Source organism: Fundulus heteroclitus, chromosome 3 (genome assembly GCF_011125445.2).
Source record: "Fundulus heteroclitus isolate FHET01 chromosome 3, MU-UCD_Fhet_4.1, whole genome shotgun sequence".
In the NCBI taxonomy this organism is placed as follows: domain Eukaryota; kingdom Metazoa; phylum Chordata; class Actinopteri; order Cyprinodontiformes; family Fundulidae; genus Fundulus; species Fundulus heteroclitus.
Window position 1 is genome coordinate 7,757,405 of NC_046363.1, and position 15,101 is coordinate 7,772,505.

The following is a 15,101-nucleotide window of genomic DNA, read 5'->3' on the forward strand; positions in this document are numbered from 1 at the left end:
GACTCACCTTTGTCATTCAATGGGTTTTCCTTATTTTCATGACCATCTACATTACAGCTTCATAGTGAAGACATCAAAACTATGACTCAAAAGCACATAGAATTATGTATCAAACACAAAATTGTGAAATAACTCAAAACATCTTGTGTAGTTTAGCTTTTTCTAAATGCCAGTTCATGAGTTCACGATGTCAGGTTCCCACGGCCTTTGGAAGAAAAACAGGCCCACAGTACCACTGATCCTCCAATCTACTTATCAGTGGAACCTTTGCTTCACTCCAAACCTGCCGGGAGTGTCTGTTGATCAAAATATCAATCTTAGTTCAGTTTAGCAAACTCTCACCGTTTATGTTTGTGATGTTAGGACAGATCATGCTTTTTTCCATGCTTCCCAGTAATGTTGACTTATAAGGGATTGTTAGACGTATTACTATTTGAGCAATTTTGGATCTTTTTAAAACCTTTAAAATTAAGTTTGTTGTTTTTTAAATTAATTTTAAGGATAGATTTTTCTAAAATGTTCAGTGTGAGATTACTTTAAAGGTTTATTTCATTTTAAGGCTCTTTACCATACTTTGTCCATGTCCACACCATATGTATTATGTTTCATGGTATTGTCCCCTTAAAGTGCCTGTCTGATGGCGTGTGGGATGTAAAAGCAAAAGTGACATGTAACTACATGTAAACTGGAATTTGCTTGTTGCAATTATTGTTTTTAAAAACATGTCTGTTAGCTATGGCACAATGTGAAGGCATAAAAATAATGACGTGAAAAGCTAGAAGGAAAAAGAAAGTGAGGTTTTACGTTTAAGAAATTCATAGACAGTGCAGCGGTATATCATTAACCATTAAAATCAGAATAAAGGGAATAAACTGAAAGCACATTTTAAAGTAGTGCAGAAAAAATATCAGTCTAATAACAGAAACTGTTGCAGGGGATTAGATCATGCATGAGCCTTATTTGGCAATTAAACAGAATTCACTAGCATATTATCACAGATTGTAAAACATCAGATGTTGAATTTCATTAGAATAAACACTAATAAAATATAACTCGAATTTGTCTTTCATAGATTCAGGGGGCTTGTTTGTCTCAGCCCAGTTCCCATGGTTATTAAATTGAATAGAAACATTAAATTCAATCAAACTATAATCCAAAGTTCCTGTTATAAAAGCAGAAAAGAATAGTGATTTTCTTTTCCTTGTATGTGAAAACCTCTGACTGATTGTTGAATTTTGCCATCAGAAAAAAAATATTCTAGTAGAGGAGATGTCCTTTTAGATTACAATGGGTAGAAAACGTTTCCATCACAAATGTGTATTTTGTCCACATCCATTAGCTGTAGTGGTTACCAAATGGCATACACATTTGATAAAATTACCAGAAAGCTTAAATACCTATAGTAAACTGTCTATGTCTAGTATATTTGATAAAACTGAGGCTGTTATGCCCTCCGAAACAACACCTTAAACATTTTCATCCACCAAATGCCACTGAACTCTTAGCTTTCTGATTTTGGAATATTTCTGTTTTCATGCGCAAGTGGAGCCTATGTGAAACGCTCAACACAATCTACTTACACCGCATATTTCAAAAAGAGAACATATGCCACAAGACTCTAATGTGGTGTGCTTGATATGCATAACTTCACACCATTTATATAGCATGGGCAATAGTATGCATACCATGTAATACAGATCTGGCGAGAAGTCCACACAGTTATCATTGGCAGCAATGTCAGGTTAATTTTGGACATCTAATCATGTATGTTTGCCGTTCTTGTTTCTGATTGCATTGGAAATAAAACAGTCATCTCCAACATTTTGGTGGTTTGTTTTTTGTTTTGTTTTACAAAATTAGGATGCATAAGTTTGAGCCCAGAGAGAATTTTCTCTAATCTACACATGATCCAAACCAAATGGTTTTTGCAGCCATCAACAAGTCTCTGACAGAAGTCTGACTAAAATCTTCACCAATCTTCTTAGAAGAACTGGTAAAGTTAAGTAAATGTGGATTGGTTACGTGGTACAGACATGGGGTTTGGTATAGTTTGGAAATTTGCAACAAGGGAAAGAACAGGGCCATTTCAATACCTTCCTGTCATTTCATCCTATCAGCTCAGAGTTCTGCTCCTTTCCCCAAACTGATTTGATGGGAGCAGACCCAGATTGATAATGTGCAGAACGTGGAGTGCTACACATTATCAATCGGGCTGGTCAAGTTACCAAAATGAATACATTGGCTAAGATTTGCATCTGCCTACACTGACAAGGCAACTACCGTCCAGAGAAAAGTTTAAAGTGTCAGGAGAGATAAAACACTATTTGGTCACAATGAGCTAGGGTATGACTTTCAAGCAGACAATCACTGAAGCATCTGTCAAGCACGGTGGTTATAGCATTATGCCAAGGGTTTGTTTTTTATATATCTTATATATCCAACCTGACCTCAAATCAACAGCTACATCAAACAACTGAAGGTTTTCTGACAAAATTGGGCAATCCAGTAGAAAAATCCTAAGCAAAACAATACACTGGTTTTAGAATGATAAATAATCCTAAAAATTTGGACATCTTTGGACATTGCCATAATATCCACCCTACTGAAAATTAATAGGATTTGCTAAAATGCTGGGTCTGTGTTAGGAAACAAACTGGTTTAAATTGACTCTACCGATTCTGATTATAAGAGAGGTGAATCATGTGGACAGAATCATGTATGGACCGTTTTAATGGCTACAAAAACATTTTGTTTTCTGGAACTTGTCAAGGGAGATTTTATTAATTTAGTGGAGATGTATGTATTATATATGAGCCAACATGTATGATTTTAATCATATGTGGGTCAGTGAAAAACCCCACCATTGTTCTCACTGTAGTTTTAAATTGCATAATAATTACAACCACAAAAACTGAGTTAAAAAAAAGTTAAAACCCCAAAATCAACATGACGTTCCTGCTGATGATGTGGGTGCGTAGACCTCTGGCCGAAACTGTATACACAGGCTGAGCTTGGGGAGACGAAAAACGTTTATTACCACAATGACACACATCCTCATAGGCTCTCCTCTGTCAGTTATCACTTTTTTCTTCTAAAAAGGCAGCAAATAGTTGCAACATCCAGTTCCTCCAATATGAACTTCAAATGGCAGAAAACAGGCAGCTTCCGCCGCTTATTGCTTTTCTGTAAAGTACCAGGTGATGTAAATTCTTGACAGTCAAAACTTTTCCAGTACGCTGACAACGTTCTTGGAAATGGATTGATGTCAGGACAACATCACAGCGGTCCTGTTCTGAGCAGACACACACACACACAAAAAAAAGCTAATTTACTGTGCAGCCCAGAGCAATATGTATTAAAGATGCCGAAGATTGGATGGGTGGAAAAAAACTGCTGCCAACAGGACAAAAAGGACAAGACCTAAAAACTCCACACCACTGGTTACTGGCTGCTGCCGGTACAATGGAGGATGACAAATAAACGACACCATCAAAATAGGAAGAGTCAAGTGTTGGCCAGTAACTAACCACATCACCAGCATACACACAGCTGACATGGGCAGGACGAATAGCTCGGAGTCTCCGCACACAAAGGCAGTGGTGTACAGCTACTGTACAACTGCTCAACTCCGGAGCCGTGATGACGTCGCTGAAACAAGCTGATATCAGACAAGATATCGCTTTCAGTCATCACTCCCACGGTCACAGAAAAGTCACAGACGGACGAGGTGCCCCTCGACGAGGCCACAACATGACGCACAGATGTTGCGGCAGCACACTTCAATACCTCTCATAGTCAAAGTCGGAGGAGTAGGCACCCTCTGAATAGGCACGGGTCATCCGAGTGGAACGCAGCAACCTGACTGCTTCCTCTCTGCAGATTGGGTACACGCGATGGTTGCGGCTGGCAAAAAAATATTGGTAAGCATTTAAAAATGATCTTCCCCACCGAGCGGTTGATATCATCAAGAGAAACCTGCACAGGAACTGGGACCATTCTCATGGATTTCCATTGAAGACGGTCATAAGGTGCACCTTTATCCGGTTATACCGATAAGAGCACACCAAACGTATACCTGCTGGGAAACCCCCTCTACTGGGCAAAACTCCACAAGCATACTGCAATGGTGTTAAGTGTGTATGGTCAGCAAAGTGCAGGAGAACATACCATAGTGACATGTGTTAAGCACCCAAATGAAATAGGGAGAAAAAAAACAACAACACGGGTTTGTGGGTGGATATCTAAAACTGGTTGTGTAAAAGAGTGGAAGTGTTGAGATGAGGCTTCATGCAAACTTAGACAAAAGTATACCTGAGGTCCTTTTGAGGATCACCAATAGGCTGAGTATGTCTGGTTCGAGGTAAGGTGAGAAAATGGCTGCGACCACATGGAGGGAGGAGAAAAAGACAGAGATGGATCTGACATGATGAAGAGGAAGAAGAGAGGGAATGAAGAAAGCAGACAGAAAGAGGAGGCATTTGGAGACAGACACAATCATGGGCAGAAAGATGGCATTTGGAGAGTTGAGGAAAGTAAGGAGCAGAGCTCAGAGGATCTCCCAAAGACAGAATTTAAAGAGAAAACTCATGGACTTTGTGGAGGTAACCTTTTCAAAGACAGAGGAAAGAAGGATAAAAGCTTCAGGAAAAGACAGTAAGGAGCAAATCCTAAACAAATGGATTTAATTCCAACTTAGCACACCAGTTCTGTAAAAGAAGTGAGCAGGGCTGCACACTTCAAAGCAATCTAATGTCATAGGGTGCAAAAAGCAACGCTTAATCATAACCAACAGTGGTGTCGTTCACAGGTTCCTCGATGCTGACGTTTGGAACCACACGTTGTCTCCAGATGTGTGAGCACGGGAAAAGGCCCTCTTTAAGCCGTTATGTGTTTGAAGCCATATTACAGGGTTGTTGCTTCAGCTTAAGAACATTAAAAAATAAGAATAAAAAGCGAAAGGACATCCATTTCTAAATATTGTCGGAGATCTGACTGAGACCACCAAATTCAGTGACTCATTTCCAGGGGCATTTTCAACATTTTAAAAAAAAGAAAAAGACCAGATGTTGTTAATTAAAGCAGATGGACTACACTCAAGGAAGTACTCTCCTAGACAATTTAGATAAGTGCAGTTTCTATATCAGACACTGATTTAGGCTGAGCCTTTAAAATAACAAATAATGTTGATTGGCCGGGGGAAAGTAGCTGCAGCCTGGCAGTGCCAAGCCAGTGATTGGACTCTATGATCGACATTTTCCAACCTAACAACAAGGGGGAAAAAAGAATAAGTGCTGATGGAGGATAACTAATAACTTTGCCTTGACGGCAGCTTCCATAATGAGGGTGAAATACATGTCAGCACTATGTAGTTTACTCAGCATTTGCTGCAAATGTTCGCTGCATAGCATGAGATAAAAATTACTTTCAATAAGAGGTGAGAAATGCTTTATGGGCACATCAGAATCATAAAATTTTTTTTTACATTTTTGACAAATTTTATCCAACCTCTGGACAGCTATCTTCAAAGCTTTTGTGTGTGGCCATTAGAGGGGAAAGCAGATGCAGCTACTTATTTTAAACCACACAAAATCTTCACATCTGTGCACAACAAGTCAATATACAGCACACAGTGTGAAGAGGGTGGACGAAGGGCAAAGAACGTGTAGAGATTTTTGCTGCGGGTCAAAGCAGATCTTTTCAAGCCACAAACTGCCCCCGACTGCATTAGGTTTAAATATTTAAAAATGCTATGGAATTCCATGTATAGGCCCAACGGTGTGTTTAAACATCACTAGCTATAAAGCAGAGCTTAAATAGATGAGTTAATTAGAGGTAGTATTATCAAGGAACCCATGATAAGAATTTTAACTAACCTACTAAGTTGTCTTTTTTTTTTTTTACATTCCCATACCATAAAAAAAATTGCGAAAACATTCAAAACAACAAATAAGAATGCAAAATATTTCACAATTTAATTGCAACAAACCCAAACACACAATGAACTTTCAGAAAAGATCCGGCCTTCTGTGTTTTTAAGCTGTGGTTACCTGGAGGACGGTGGAACGCTTGGAGAGCGCGACCGGGCCCGGTTTATGTCAGCCGACCGAGAGCAGTGGTTAGATGACATAATCTGCTCGGGGACAGACAGGGTGGAGCTCCGGAAGTCTCTCCCGTTTGGCCGATAATCTATATAAACAAGGATTGATAGCCAAACGGTACAGAAGGGTGATAAAAGGAGAGACTGCTGTAGATCATTCAAACTGGTTCCACGCCAATTTACCAAAACTTATACAGCAATAATAAAATTCACATTGTGTTCTAATTGATCTGATCTGAACATTCATGATAAATAATGCAATAAAATGATCGTGTTATCTAACTGACCACATGCTATCATAAGTTTGAAGAAAGCAAACTTTCCCAGTGAGACTAAATGCCATCCTGCATGGTCCAAATGCTTTTATTTGCTGTATGTTGATTTGCTGTAATCCAAGAACAAAAGTGCTTCCTTTCAATAAAAGTGCTTTTTATCTGCTGTGTTAACATTGTTCATTAAACATGAAAATAGCCTTTTTAAAAATCCGAAACATAATAATGATTTTTTTCCCCCTGCTAGACCGCTTAGTTCATTCAGGCTGAAAGAGTTCATTAACTAATAATCAGACATGCTTAGAAGCCATGGTTAAGGTCAATGCATAGCTCTATTAAACCTGATTTATGTTCAGTAGAGTGTGTAGCACATTAAATTAAGTTAAATAAAAGCCTGAATAAAAAGTTAGAAAAGCAGAAAAGACTGAAAAAAATGTATGAAAGGGTAAAAATATCACTAGACGAATTGATTTGAAACAATTCTCTTTCTGATTTAAAACAAATGGCCATTGTAATGTAGAACTAAACAGTGTTAAATAATTATTCAATTATAAGTTTAACAAGTTATCATACAAGTTGTAAATGACAATCTTTTGGTTCAAATCAAACCTCAAAAGAAAATCAGGGAATATTTCTAACATATGTGTTGAAGTAGTGAGTCTGCAGAAGCTGGATAGTTGACCACTATATACTGAGCTAAATTAAATCTTTTCTTCCTTTTGACATGCGCTGTCACGCAGGAGAACAAGCTATCAGCTCAAAAGACAAAACCCTTTCCTGACAATTGGCAGGAAGAAGGATCAGCTGTGTCCATGCAGGTCTACAGGAGGACACAAGACTTCAGGCTGCTTTGCAGGTGTTAGGAAGGAAAATCATGTTTGCAATCAGCAAGTCCAAATGAGACAGTATAAGCAGATTCTGTATTTATTAGGGTATTTTCTAAAGGAAGAAACTCAACATTTAAATGTTTTTAATTAGAAAATTGGCCTTTATGATGCAATGAAATCCCAACGTAAATGTTAAAGAGACTTGATCATGATTTCCTTTTCTCCCGCCTGTGCTACTACCAGCAAGAACAGAGTGGTGGTCTTTCTATCTGAGTCTGTCTGCAGGAGTGGTACTGCTTACTGTAACCAGGTCCCTGCCTGCTTCCAGAACTTCTACTGCGTGGCAAACATTTCCAAATAGGGAAGTGAAACAGTATCAGATGCCAAACAGCCCTGCAGCTGCTACTATCATGCATTCATCAGAAACCTTATATATATATATATATATATATATATATATATATATATATATATATATATATATATATATATATAATGTAGAAAGTAATAGTATCTGAAAAGTTATCAGAGTTTAAGTACAGAATTTTGCTCAGCAATTTTATTCTAGCATATATCCTTTTTCTTGTTATTTAACATGTGTGGGGAAATTCAAGTATGTGCATCTTTAGTCTTTCTGAATTTTTCTGTGATATCCTGGCTGGTAGCAACCCTGCTTCTCATTTTCCACTGTCCAGCGTCGGCGGCGTACAGGAGCTTTAGTGTGCATAACACAGCCGCTACTATTAGCGCAGTGCAAGTTGAACACCCAGAGTTTATCTCTTTGCTTCTGCTGATGGGCTGCAGCATTTCATCCTTCTAAAAAGGTTCTAATGGAGAGTTTACATTATGTTAAAGTTTAAGTATCATTGGAGTATCAGGTGATACATTTATTTCTGACTAAAATTATGGAAATATTCAACACACTGACACAATAAACTTGAAAAAAATCGAAGGCTCATCCAAACTGGCTTCGTCACACTGAGGTCTGATATATTGTCCTAGAATTAGTTTAGAATAACTAATATGACTACCTAAAACTACTTACCTGTTATAACCCCCACTCCATCTTCACAATCATAGTCTGATATCTCGCTGTCACTTATCCTCTGGGATCCTTTACAACACAGACACAGAAAGGAAAGGTAAGACAAAAGAAAAAAAAGAGGGGTCACTGTGTAGCTATGTGGTATTATATCTAGAGAGGTCTCAGTGGTAGGAGAAAAAAACAGCTCTGCTATAAATCATCTCCAGACCTGCTTTGCCTTCAGGAGGGGAACTTAGCTGGTAGGTAGAGACAGCAAAGCTCTGTTGGTTTTTAAAAACATGCAACCTATTTATACGTTCTACAATGGATTTGACAAAGACCATCCGTATGGAGCACAGCACGTTAATGTGTGAAAGTAGTATTGTTACAAAAATAAAATTTAAAGATGGCGAAGTTGCGTTTTTTTAACTGTACTGGACTTACTATACCTATTTAAAGATCAAGTCAAAGTTTATTTAAAGCACATTTAAAACAGTTGACCAACCTGCTGCAAGTATAAAATCTGCAGTTACTGCATCAGCAAACATGAACAACGGTAAAACAAAATATAACCAGGTGGGAATAAGGAAAAACAGCTGTCTTAAATTTAAATTAAAAAGACTAAATGTGCATCTCAGCCAGAATTAAATGCTAGTGTATAAAAGTAGGTTTTTAAAAGACAATAAAAATGACCAGCAGTCTGTAGAGCTCAAGTGTGCTGCAGTGTTAGCACCTATTCTGCTCCATAGTATAGGTGCTAACACCAAGAAGGTTGGCTTTAGAGTGTGGATCCAAGAATGTCTAACCACAGCTGATTTATGGACCTTAATCCTCTGGCTGCAGTGAAAGGTTCAGACATACCATCATGATAGCTAAAAACAAGCAAGTATAGTTTGGCCTGCCGCCTGAAAGGAACAGGGAGGCAGTGTAGCCCTAGTCAAATTATTTTTTTAAGTGTAAAACAAAAGATTAGAGTGTGGAAATAATTTACAGCACCATCTTTGGTCACAAATACACTAAAATAAATGCTTCTCAGCATGTTCCTCAACAAAATTATAGAAACAGAATAGAGTAGAAGTACAGAAATATCCCTTGCTGTCCTACAGTGGGGAATTTCAAACGTACGTGCAGAAAAGAGAAAAGGCAAATGAAGCATGCAGCAAAGGTACACAGAGGTAAAAAAATATATATATATATAAAAAAAAGATCATAATAGACTGTACAGTGAGGTGAAATTTATAATATAAAGAAATACTATAAAGGTATAAAAAAAATGAGAAGTTGTGCTGAACCAATGTAAAAGTACAAAAGCCCAACATCCATACAGTGGAGGCCATATTTACAGACAATGGATTTTATTTGAATCAAAATAGCAGCCCCTTCTTTGATGAAAAAAACTAAAACCGCAGTGAAACAGTGACCTGCTTCTTCAGAGTTAATTGCACAGCCTTCAAATGTTCTGAATCTTCCTATTTTCTACTAGCGAAATGTTATTTTTCCACTTTGAAAGCCTTGATAAGACTTTTCTGAAAAGCGTGGACTCCAAGGATATTCCATTTTACGTCACTTTTTTCCTACTTGCCAGCTTTATTTTAGCTGGGGTTAGGAGCCTAGCTCTCTTCTGCCCCAATGTCACTGTCAACTTAAAATGTTTTGAATACAGTTTCACAAATCTCTCTCGAGGGTAACGTTCTTCACAGCAGCATGCATATTGTCTGCACCATGCATATTGTCTGCACTAACAAGTGTCTGCACCCAGGTGCTCTTCAGAAACAAAACCAAAATCAGAGACAGAAAAAAAGATATAACTGATTTTCCTTTGGATTTTCAACAAATAATACAGGTTTAAGAAAACAATCCAACATCAAGTAATGTGTAAAGTTGAAAATTGGAGAAGTAATACACCTAAACAGCTCTTTCTTCATCACCCCCAACCCAGTCAGCCTTAAAACACCCACCACCTCCATCCGATAACAACCTGCATACTTCCACCGTTCAGCCACTAAATCAAGAGGACAGCCATGCTTTTTCAGAAATAACAAGTGCTGTGCTCAGGCTGTGCTACTGCCAGTCTCTCATCTCAGCTGGCAGAGAATTTTTATTTTACAGCTGTCAGCTCCTACAGCTCTCACTAATACAAGCGCTCCGAGAACTGCTCTGCTGCTCTGGTGAGGAGCAAAAAAAAAAAAAAAGGAACCTTAGTTGTACACGGGAAAAGCAATGCGGTATAGATGACAGAGACAACGCAGTCATTTAACCAATTAGAGAACGTGTACGTGTTTAGAAAAAAAAAAAACAATGCGTGCCTTCAAAGTAAAATTTTGAACGACACGTCTGTGATAAAGTGTTATGTTGATTGTTTTATTATAGTAAGAGCATAATATCTCAGTTATGGGAGTAATTCAATCTCTTTTTAAAGTCTCCCGACTCAGTCATTAACAGTGACAATTTTGAGAGAAAAAAAAAGTAACATTCAAGAAACACAAACTAAAGCAAAGCATGAAAAGCAAAACAGCATAACAAGCCATTAAATGCACTTGAAAATGGGGAAAAACGTCATGATGACCAACTCTCAATTACAAAACAGAAAGGAAAGGAGTGTTCAGGTGCAGCCTAATAAGCCTGGCTACTACCCTTTGGTTATCAAGAAATCCTTCTAAAACACCCAATACATTAGAAAAGGTACATTTCTGGGGATTTGGATGTGTGTTGCAGGGTGGGACTGTAAGGTTGTTCATGGGTGAATACACAGAGGGAAAGGAAGCACGGTGTCCTAAATCTCTGCTTCCCTGGAGCCTGCATGTGTCGGCTGCCCAGAGTACATTCTGACGCAGTGCAAGTTTACGTACGCGCTCCATGTTAAAATCCATATAAGGCAGCAGAAACATGAACTCTCTAGGGAATAGAAACGGAAAGTCGGAGCACAAGGATGCATGTTTAAAGAGGAAGGAAGAACATCAGGGTGCTCCACAGAGCAGCAAGGCCAGGTAGCACAGGGGTCGTTACCTGAGTTATATGAATATGAGCCTTTGTCTGTGGAAGCAGAAGCAGTAATGTTGATGTGTAACAGAAAGTGTAATAAAAACCATCTTGTCTAACATGAATCTCTTTCCTAGTATGAACAAATTTGAAAAACAATTTTAATGAAGGGTCTAAACACGCGATTTAACAGGAACCAGAGAACTTCATGTGGATGTTTGGTAGCAAGTCCTTCGATTGTGAAGCCTTGGTTAGGATGACTTACTCTGCAGCCGCCGTGGACTCTCTCCATGGAGCTGCCTGCGTTGTGCATTGGGGGAGGCACGTGGAAGTGGCATCGATGACACGTCGTGTGTTTGCAACTTGTACCAGTGAGGTTCGTCATCTAAGAGAGCCGTCTCCAACTCGATCAGAATCTACCAGAAGAAACTGCTATAGTAAGGCATCAGCAAATAAATATTATACCGTGATTCCCTGTCATTTGTGATCTCCCCATTTGCAGACACTTCGTTGGAAATTGTTACAGATCAACCAAATCTTACTCAGTTTTGGACAAAAAAAAATAATGGAGTTTACGTGGTTTTATCATTGCTTCACATGGAAATAAAGGAGTGAAAAAGAAAAATTGAGACTTTCAAAGAAGACAAGGTTGAAGAAAGCAAGTAATAATTAGTGTTTTTCGTTCTCAGACACAATTGGCTATTGTCTTTTTGCCCAGAGTACTTCTAAAAAGGTAGCTTGTCATATTGAATGATGCCACCATAACATAAACAAGAAGACAGTCATTGGATTAAATTAGAAAGAAACTAAACATATACAATTGGCATTTTGGGTAAATATGAAATTCCGTAAATATTTGCTAATCAGAAATATTTCACCCTTGTGAAAGAAGCTTATTAAAGAGAAGTATTGTTGCTTGATAGCACTTCAATGTTAAGGAAGATAGAAAATTACAGAGCGCTGAGCAGCACACATAGACATATACGAAGACTTAAACACAGCAAAATTGGGGTCACCATAATGTCTATGTAATTTTGTTCACATAAATTTAGACAGTGAGGTATTGTATTTTTTCAAAATTATTAATTATTGCTGACTACATGACAGAAATGGGACCAAGTCACTGTTTGCAAGTCACTGGAAAAGCTTGATTGTTTTCACGCAAGTCAAGTCCCAAATAAATACACCCTGTCCCCATGTCAAGTCTAAGTCTTAAACTTTAAAATGTCATTTGTAATTTAATCCAGGAATAACAATTAACAGTTTTTGGATTTCTAAGATATTTTTTAAGCTTTTGAAATTGAAAAGTAATAAGTAAAACTGATAATAACAACAACAATAATAATAATAATGCATTTTATACACAAGATTTGCCTGTATGTTAATCAGCCACACCAATACAAACATTACATAAGTGACATCAGATCATTAAAAAAACTTACCATTGTTTGTGTAAATTTAAATGTTAATTTAAAGTTAGATGTTGTTACTTCTCTACTGCAGTTTACAGCCCACATGTTTTACATAATCAGACTCATCCATTTATAATTTAGATTTTTTTTTCTCTTGTATTAGATCTGATATTGTGAGAAGTTACCATGGTTAAGAATAAAAACAACTAACTTCAACTGATTGTAGAAATGTAACTGTGACAAAAATGGAGAAGATCGTCTGTGTTTGAGACATTTTAATAAAACTGTCTACAATTTTCTTTAAAACGACAAAAAGAAAAAAGAAACACATTTCTATGAGTGACCCATCTGTTTGACACGATGGAGAGTTGAATTGCCTGAAACTGGCACTTCATCACAGAATCTGAGATTGGAACGACATTGAGGTCCGATTTCCTTACCTCTCCCAAGAATTCACTCTCCTCCTCCCTGACCCTGGCTTGGTCCCACAATGTGATCTCCAGCATGCGCTCCCGGAACTCCCGTCGATGGACCGGCGAGTACATAAAGGTCTGATTCCATTTGGGCTCTAAGGATTTCTTTACTGTTTTTGTTCTCCTCTTGCTTTTATCACTGGAGGAACAATAATTCACACTGTTTTTATTTAGAACCTTAATAGGGAAGAGCCGCGAATACAACAATGAAATGAAACCACACAGCACAGAACACAGCACCACGGCATGCTCGTTGTGGGTAGAAGCTTGTTTTCTGCACTAACGCGTGAAAAATTCCTGTTTCTTGAATGATCCCTCTACGCATAAAAGAAACTGACTGAACCAAATGCAAACCTAAACTTCACCACCAATACTCTAGCTTGAAACATGCACATATCCATGCAGCTTTTACTGATAGTAAGAGGGGAAACATAGCGCTACGCAAGCTTGTGACATCAAATCAATAGTATCAAAAATTCAGCACCAAATAATGATCTACTTTGTAACAAAATGCAATGTGTTCAGAACACCCCCAACAAAGTTTAATATCTGGTGGCAAGCAGTTTCTTGACACAGCGTTGAAGCAATAATATTGTAATACAACAAAGTTATATTAGTCTTACCTTCTATCAGGCAGGAAGTAGATTTTGACATAAGGGTTCCTGGGCCGGCCATCTTCCCTGGGTGGCAAGTCTTTGGCACCCAGAATGGTAACAATTAGCTGATGACCCACTTTGTCGTACCAGAGTTTGACCTGTAGGGGGAGAGCCATCACAACATGCTGAGACATTGCCAGGGTCAAATAAGGGGAAAAAAAAGAATTGAATGAAACAAAACAAAACTAAATAAAACAGAGGAAAGAATGCAGGAGCAGATGCTTTCATCACGCCAGAGCAGAAGTTAGTACAGATCAATTTATGCTTCACTGAGTGTAAATACCCATTTTGTTTAAGATCATGGTTTGGTTTCAATTCAGGATCTTCTCCTGTACCTACACATCCAGGTTAGGGGGAAGATGTCTAAACCATGTTTCAAAAAGGGCATTTATCATTGCCTACCATCAGAGATGCATTTTAAAACTGAGCGCTGATTTAATTGCCAAGCTCATTACTTAATAAACTGAATGCGCTTTTTATGGCATGTGGAGTAATGTCAATTAGCCCAATGTATTGGTAAAGCTGCATTTTTTGGGGGTCCTAACAAGAATGTGTAAGCCTGTACAAGACAACTTTTCCTGCAGGAATGAATGAAGTTTATTGAATATAAATTAGAAATGCAAAACAGAATTTATAAAATCTAAATAGTTCTTGTTAAAATGACTTCATTTGAGAAAGTAAGTGTAAGTGTGTTATTATGAGCACATAATATCTATATTATGACATGGAGTTGGTTGCAGAAGCACTTCAAAAGTGGCCTTGTTGTGTTGATGGAGTCGACTAACACAGACAGCTTGTCGAGCTGAGTGACAACTTCCACTTAGAAAAGTATCACTGATGCCTCTATAATTTTAAACTCATTTTTGTTGCAGCATTTTGCCCACCTTAAAGAAACAGCAATTGAAAAGATACAAACGATTAGTAAGCACTGTAAAAATATTTCAACTGGCTGGACATTTGCCGGCAATGTTAAAATAGCTGACATCTGTTTTGGAAGTTCCTGTCAGTACTAAACTAAAAGACAATGTCACAGATTTTAATGCTGTAACCAAAGTCACATCCCTTGGTTACGCATACATTCGTTACCTAATAAAGCTGATTCTGATTATGTATGACTACTAAATGCATTTGATAAACTGTTTACTTAGACTTTCTATGGACGATTCTACACAGAGCAGTGATCCATTAGACACGTTGTGTGATTTGAGAAGTCTTCACTCTGTTTGTGAAAACAATCCTAACACAAAATACTTATAGCCAATGTTATACTAACTAAAGTAAACATAAGTAAAATGCTAAAGGTGAAATGGCCTGAAATTTGCATTCAAAAAATTTTTTTTACAACTGACTAAGATGTCTCA

At 37.8% G+C, this 15,101-nt stretch overlaps 1 protein-coding gene across 1 annotated transcript in view; it reads right to left on the minus strand.

The window, feature by feature from the left end:
* Positions 1-15,101, minus strand: part of rims2a (regulating synaptic membrane exocytosis 2a) — a gene marked incomplete in the record, with an annotated part of 165,853 nt that overhangs the window by 55,286 nt on the left and 95,466 nt on the right. The window contains 7 exon segments of the mRNA XM_036129426.1: positions 3,787-3,903; positions 6,048-6,186; positions 8,242-8,310; positions 11,227-11,253; positions 11,465-11,615; positions 13,052-13,223; positions 13,708-13,838. Coding sequence (XP_035985319.1) covers positions 3,787-3,903; positions 6,048-6,186; positions 8,242-8,310; positions 11,227-11,253; positions 11,465-11,615; positions 13,052-13,223; positions 13,708-13,838 — 806 coding nt within the window.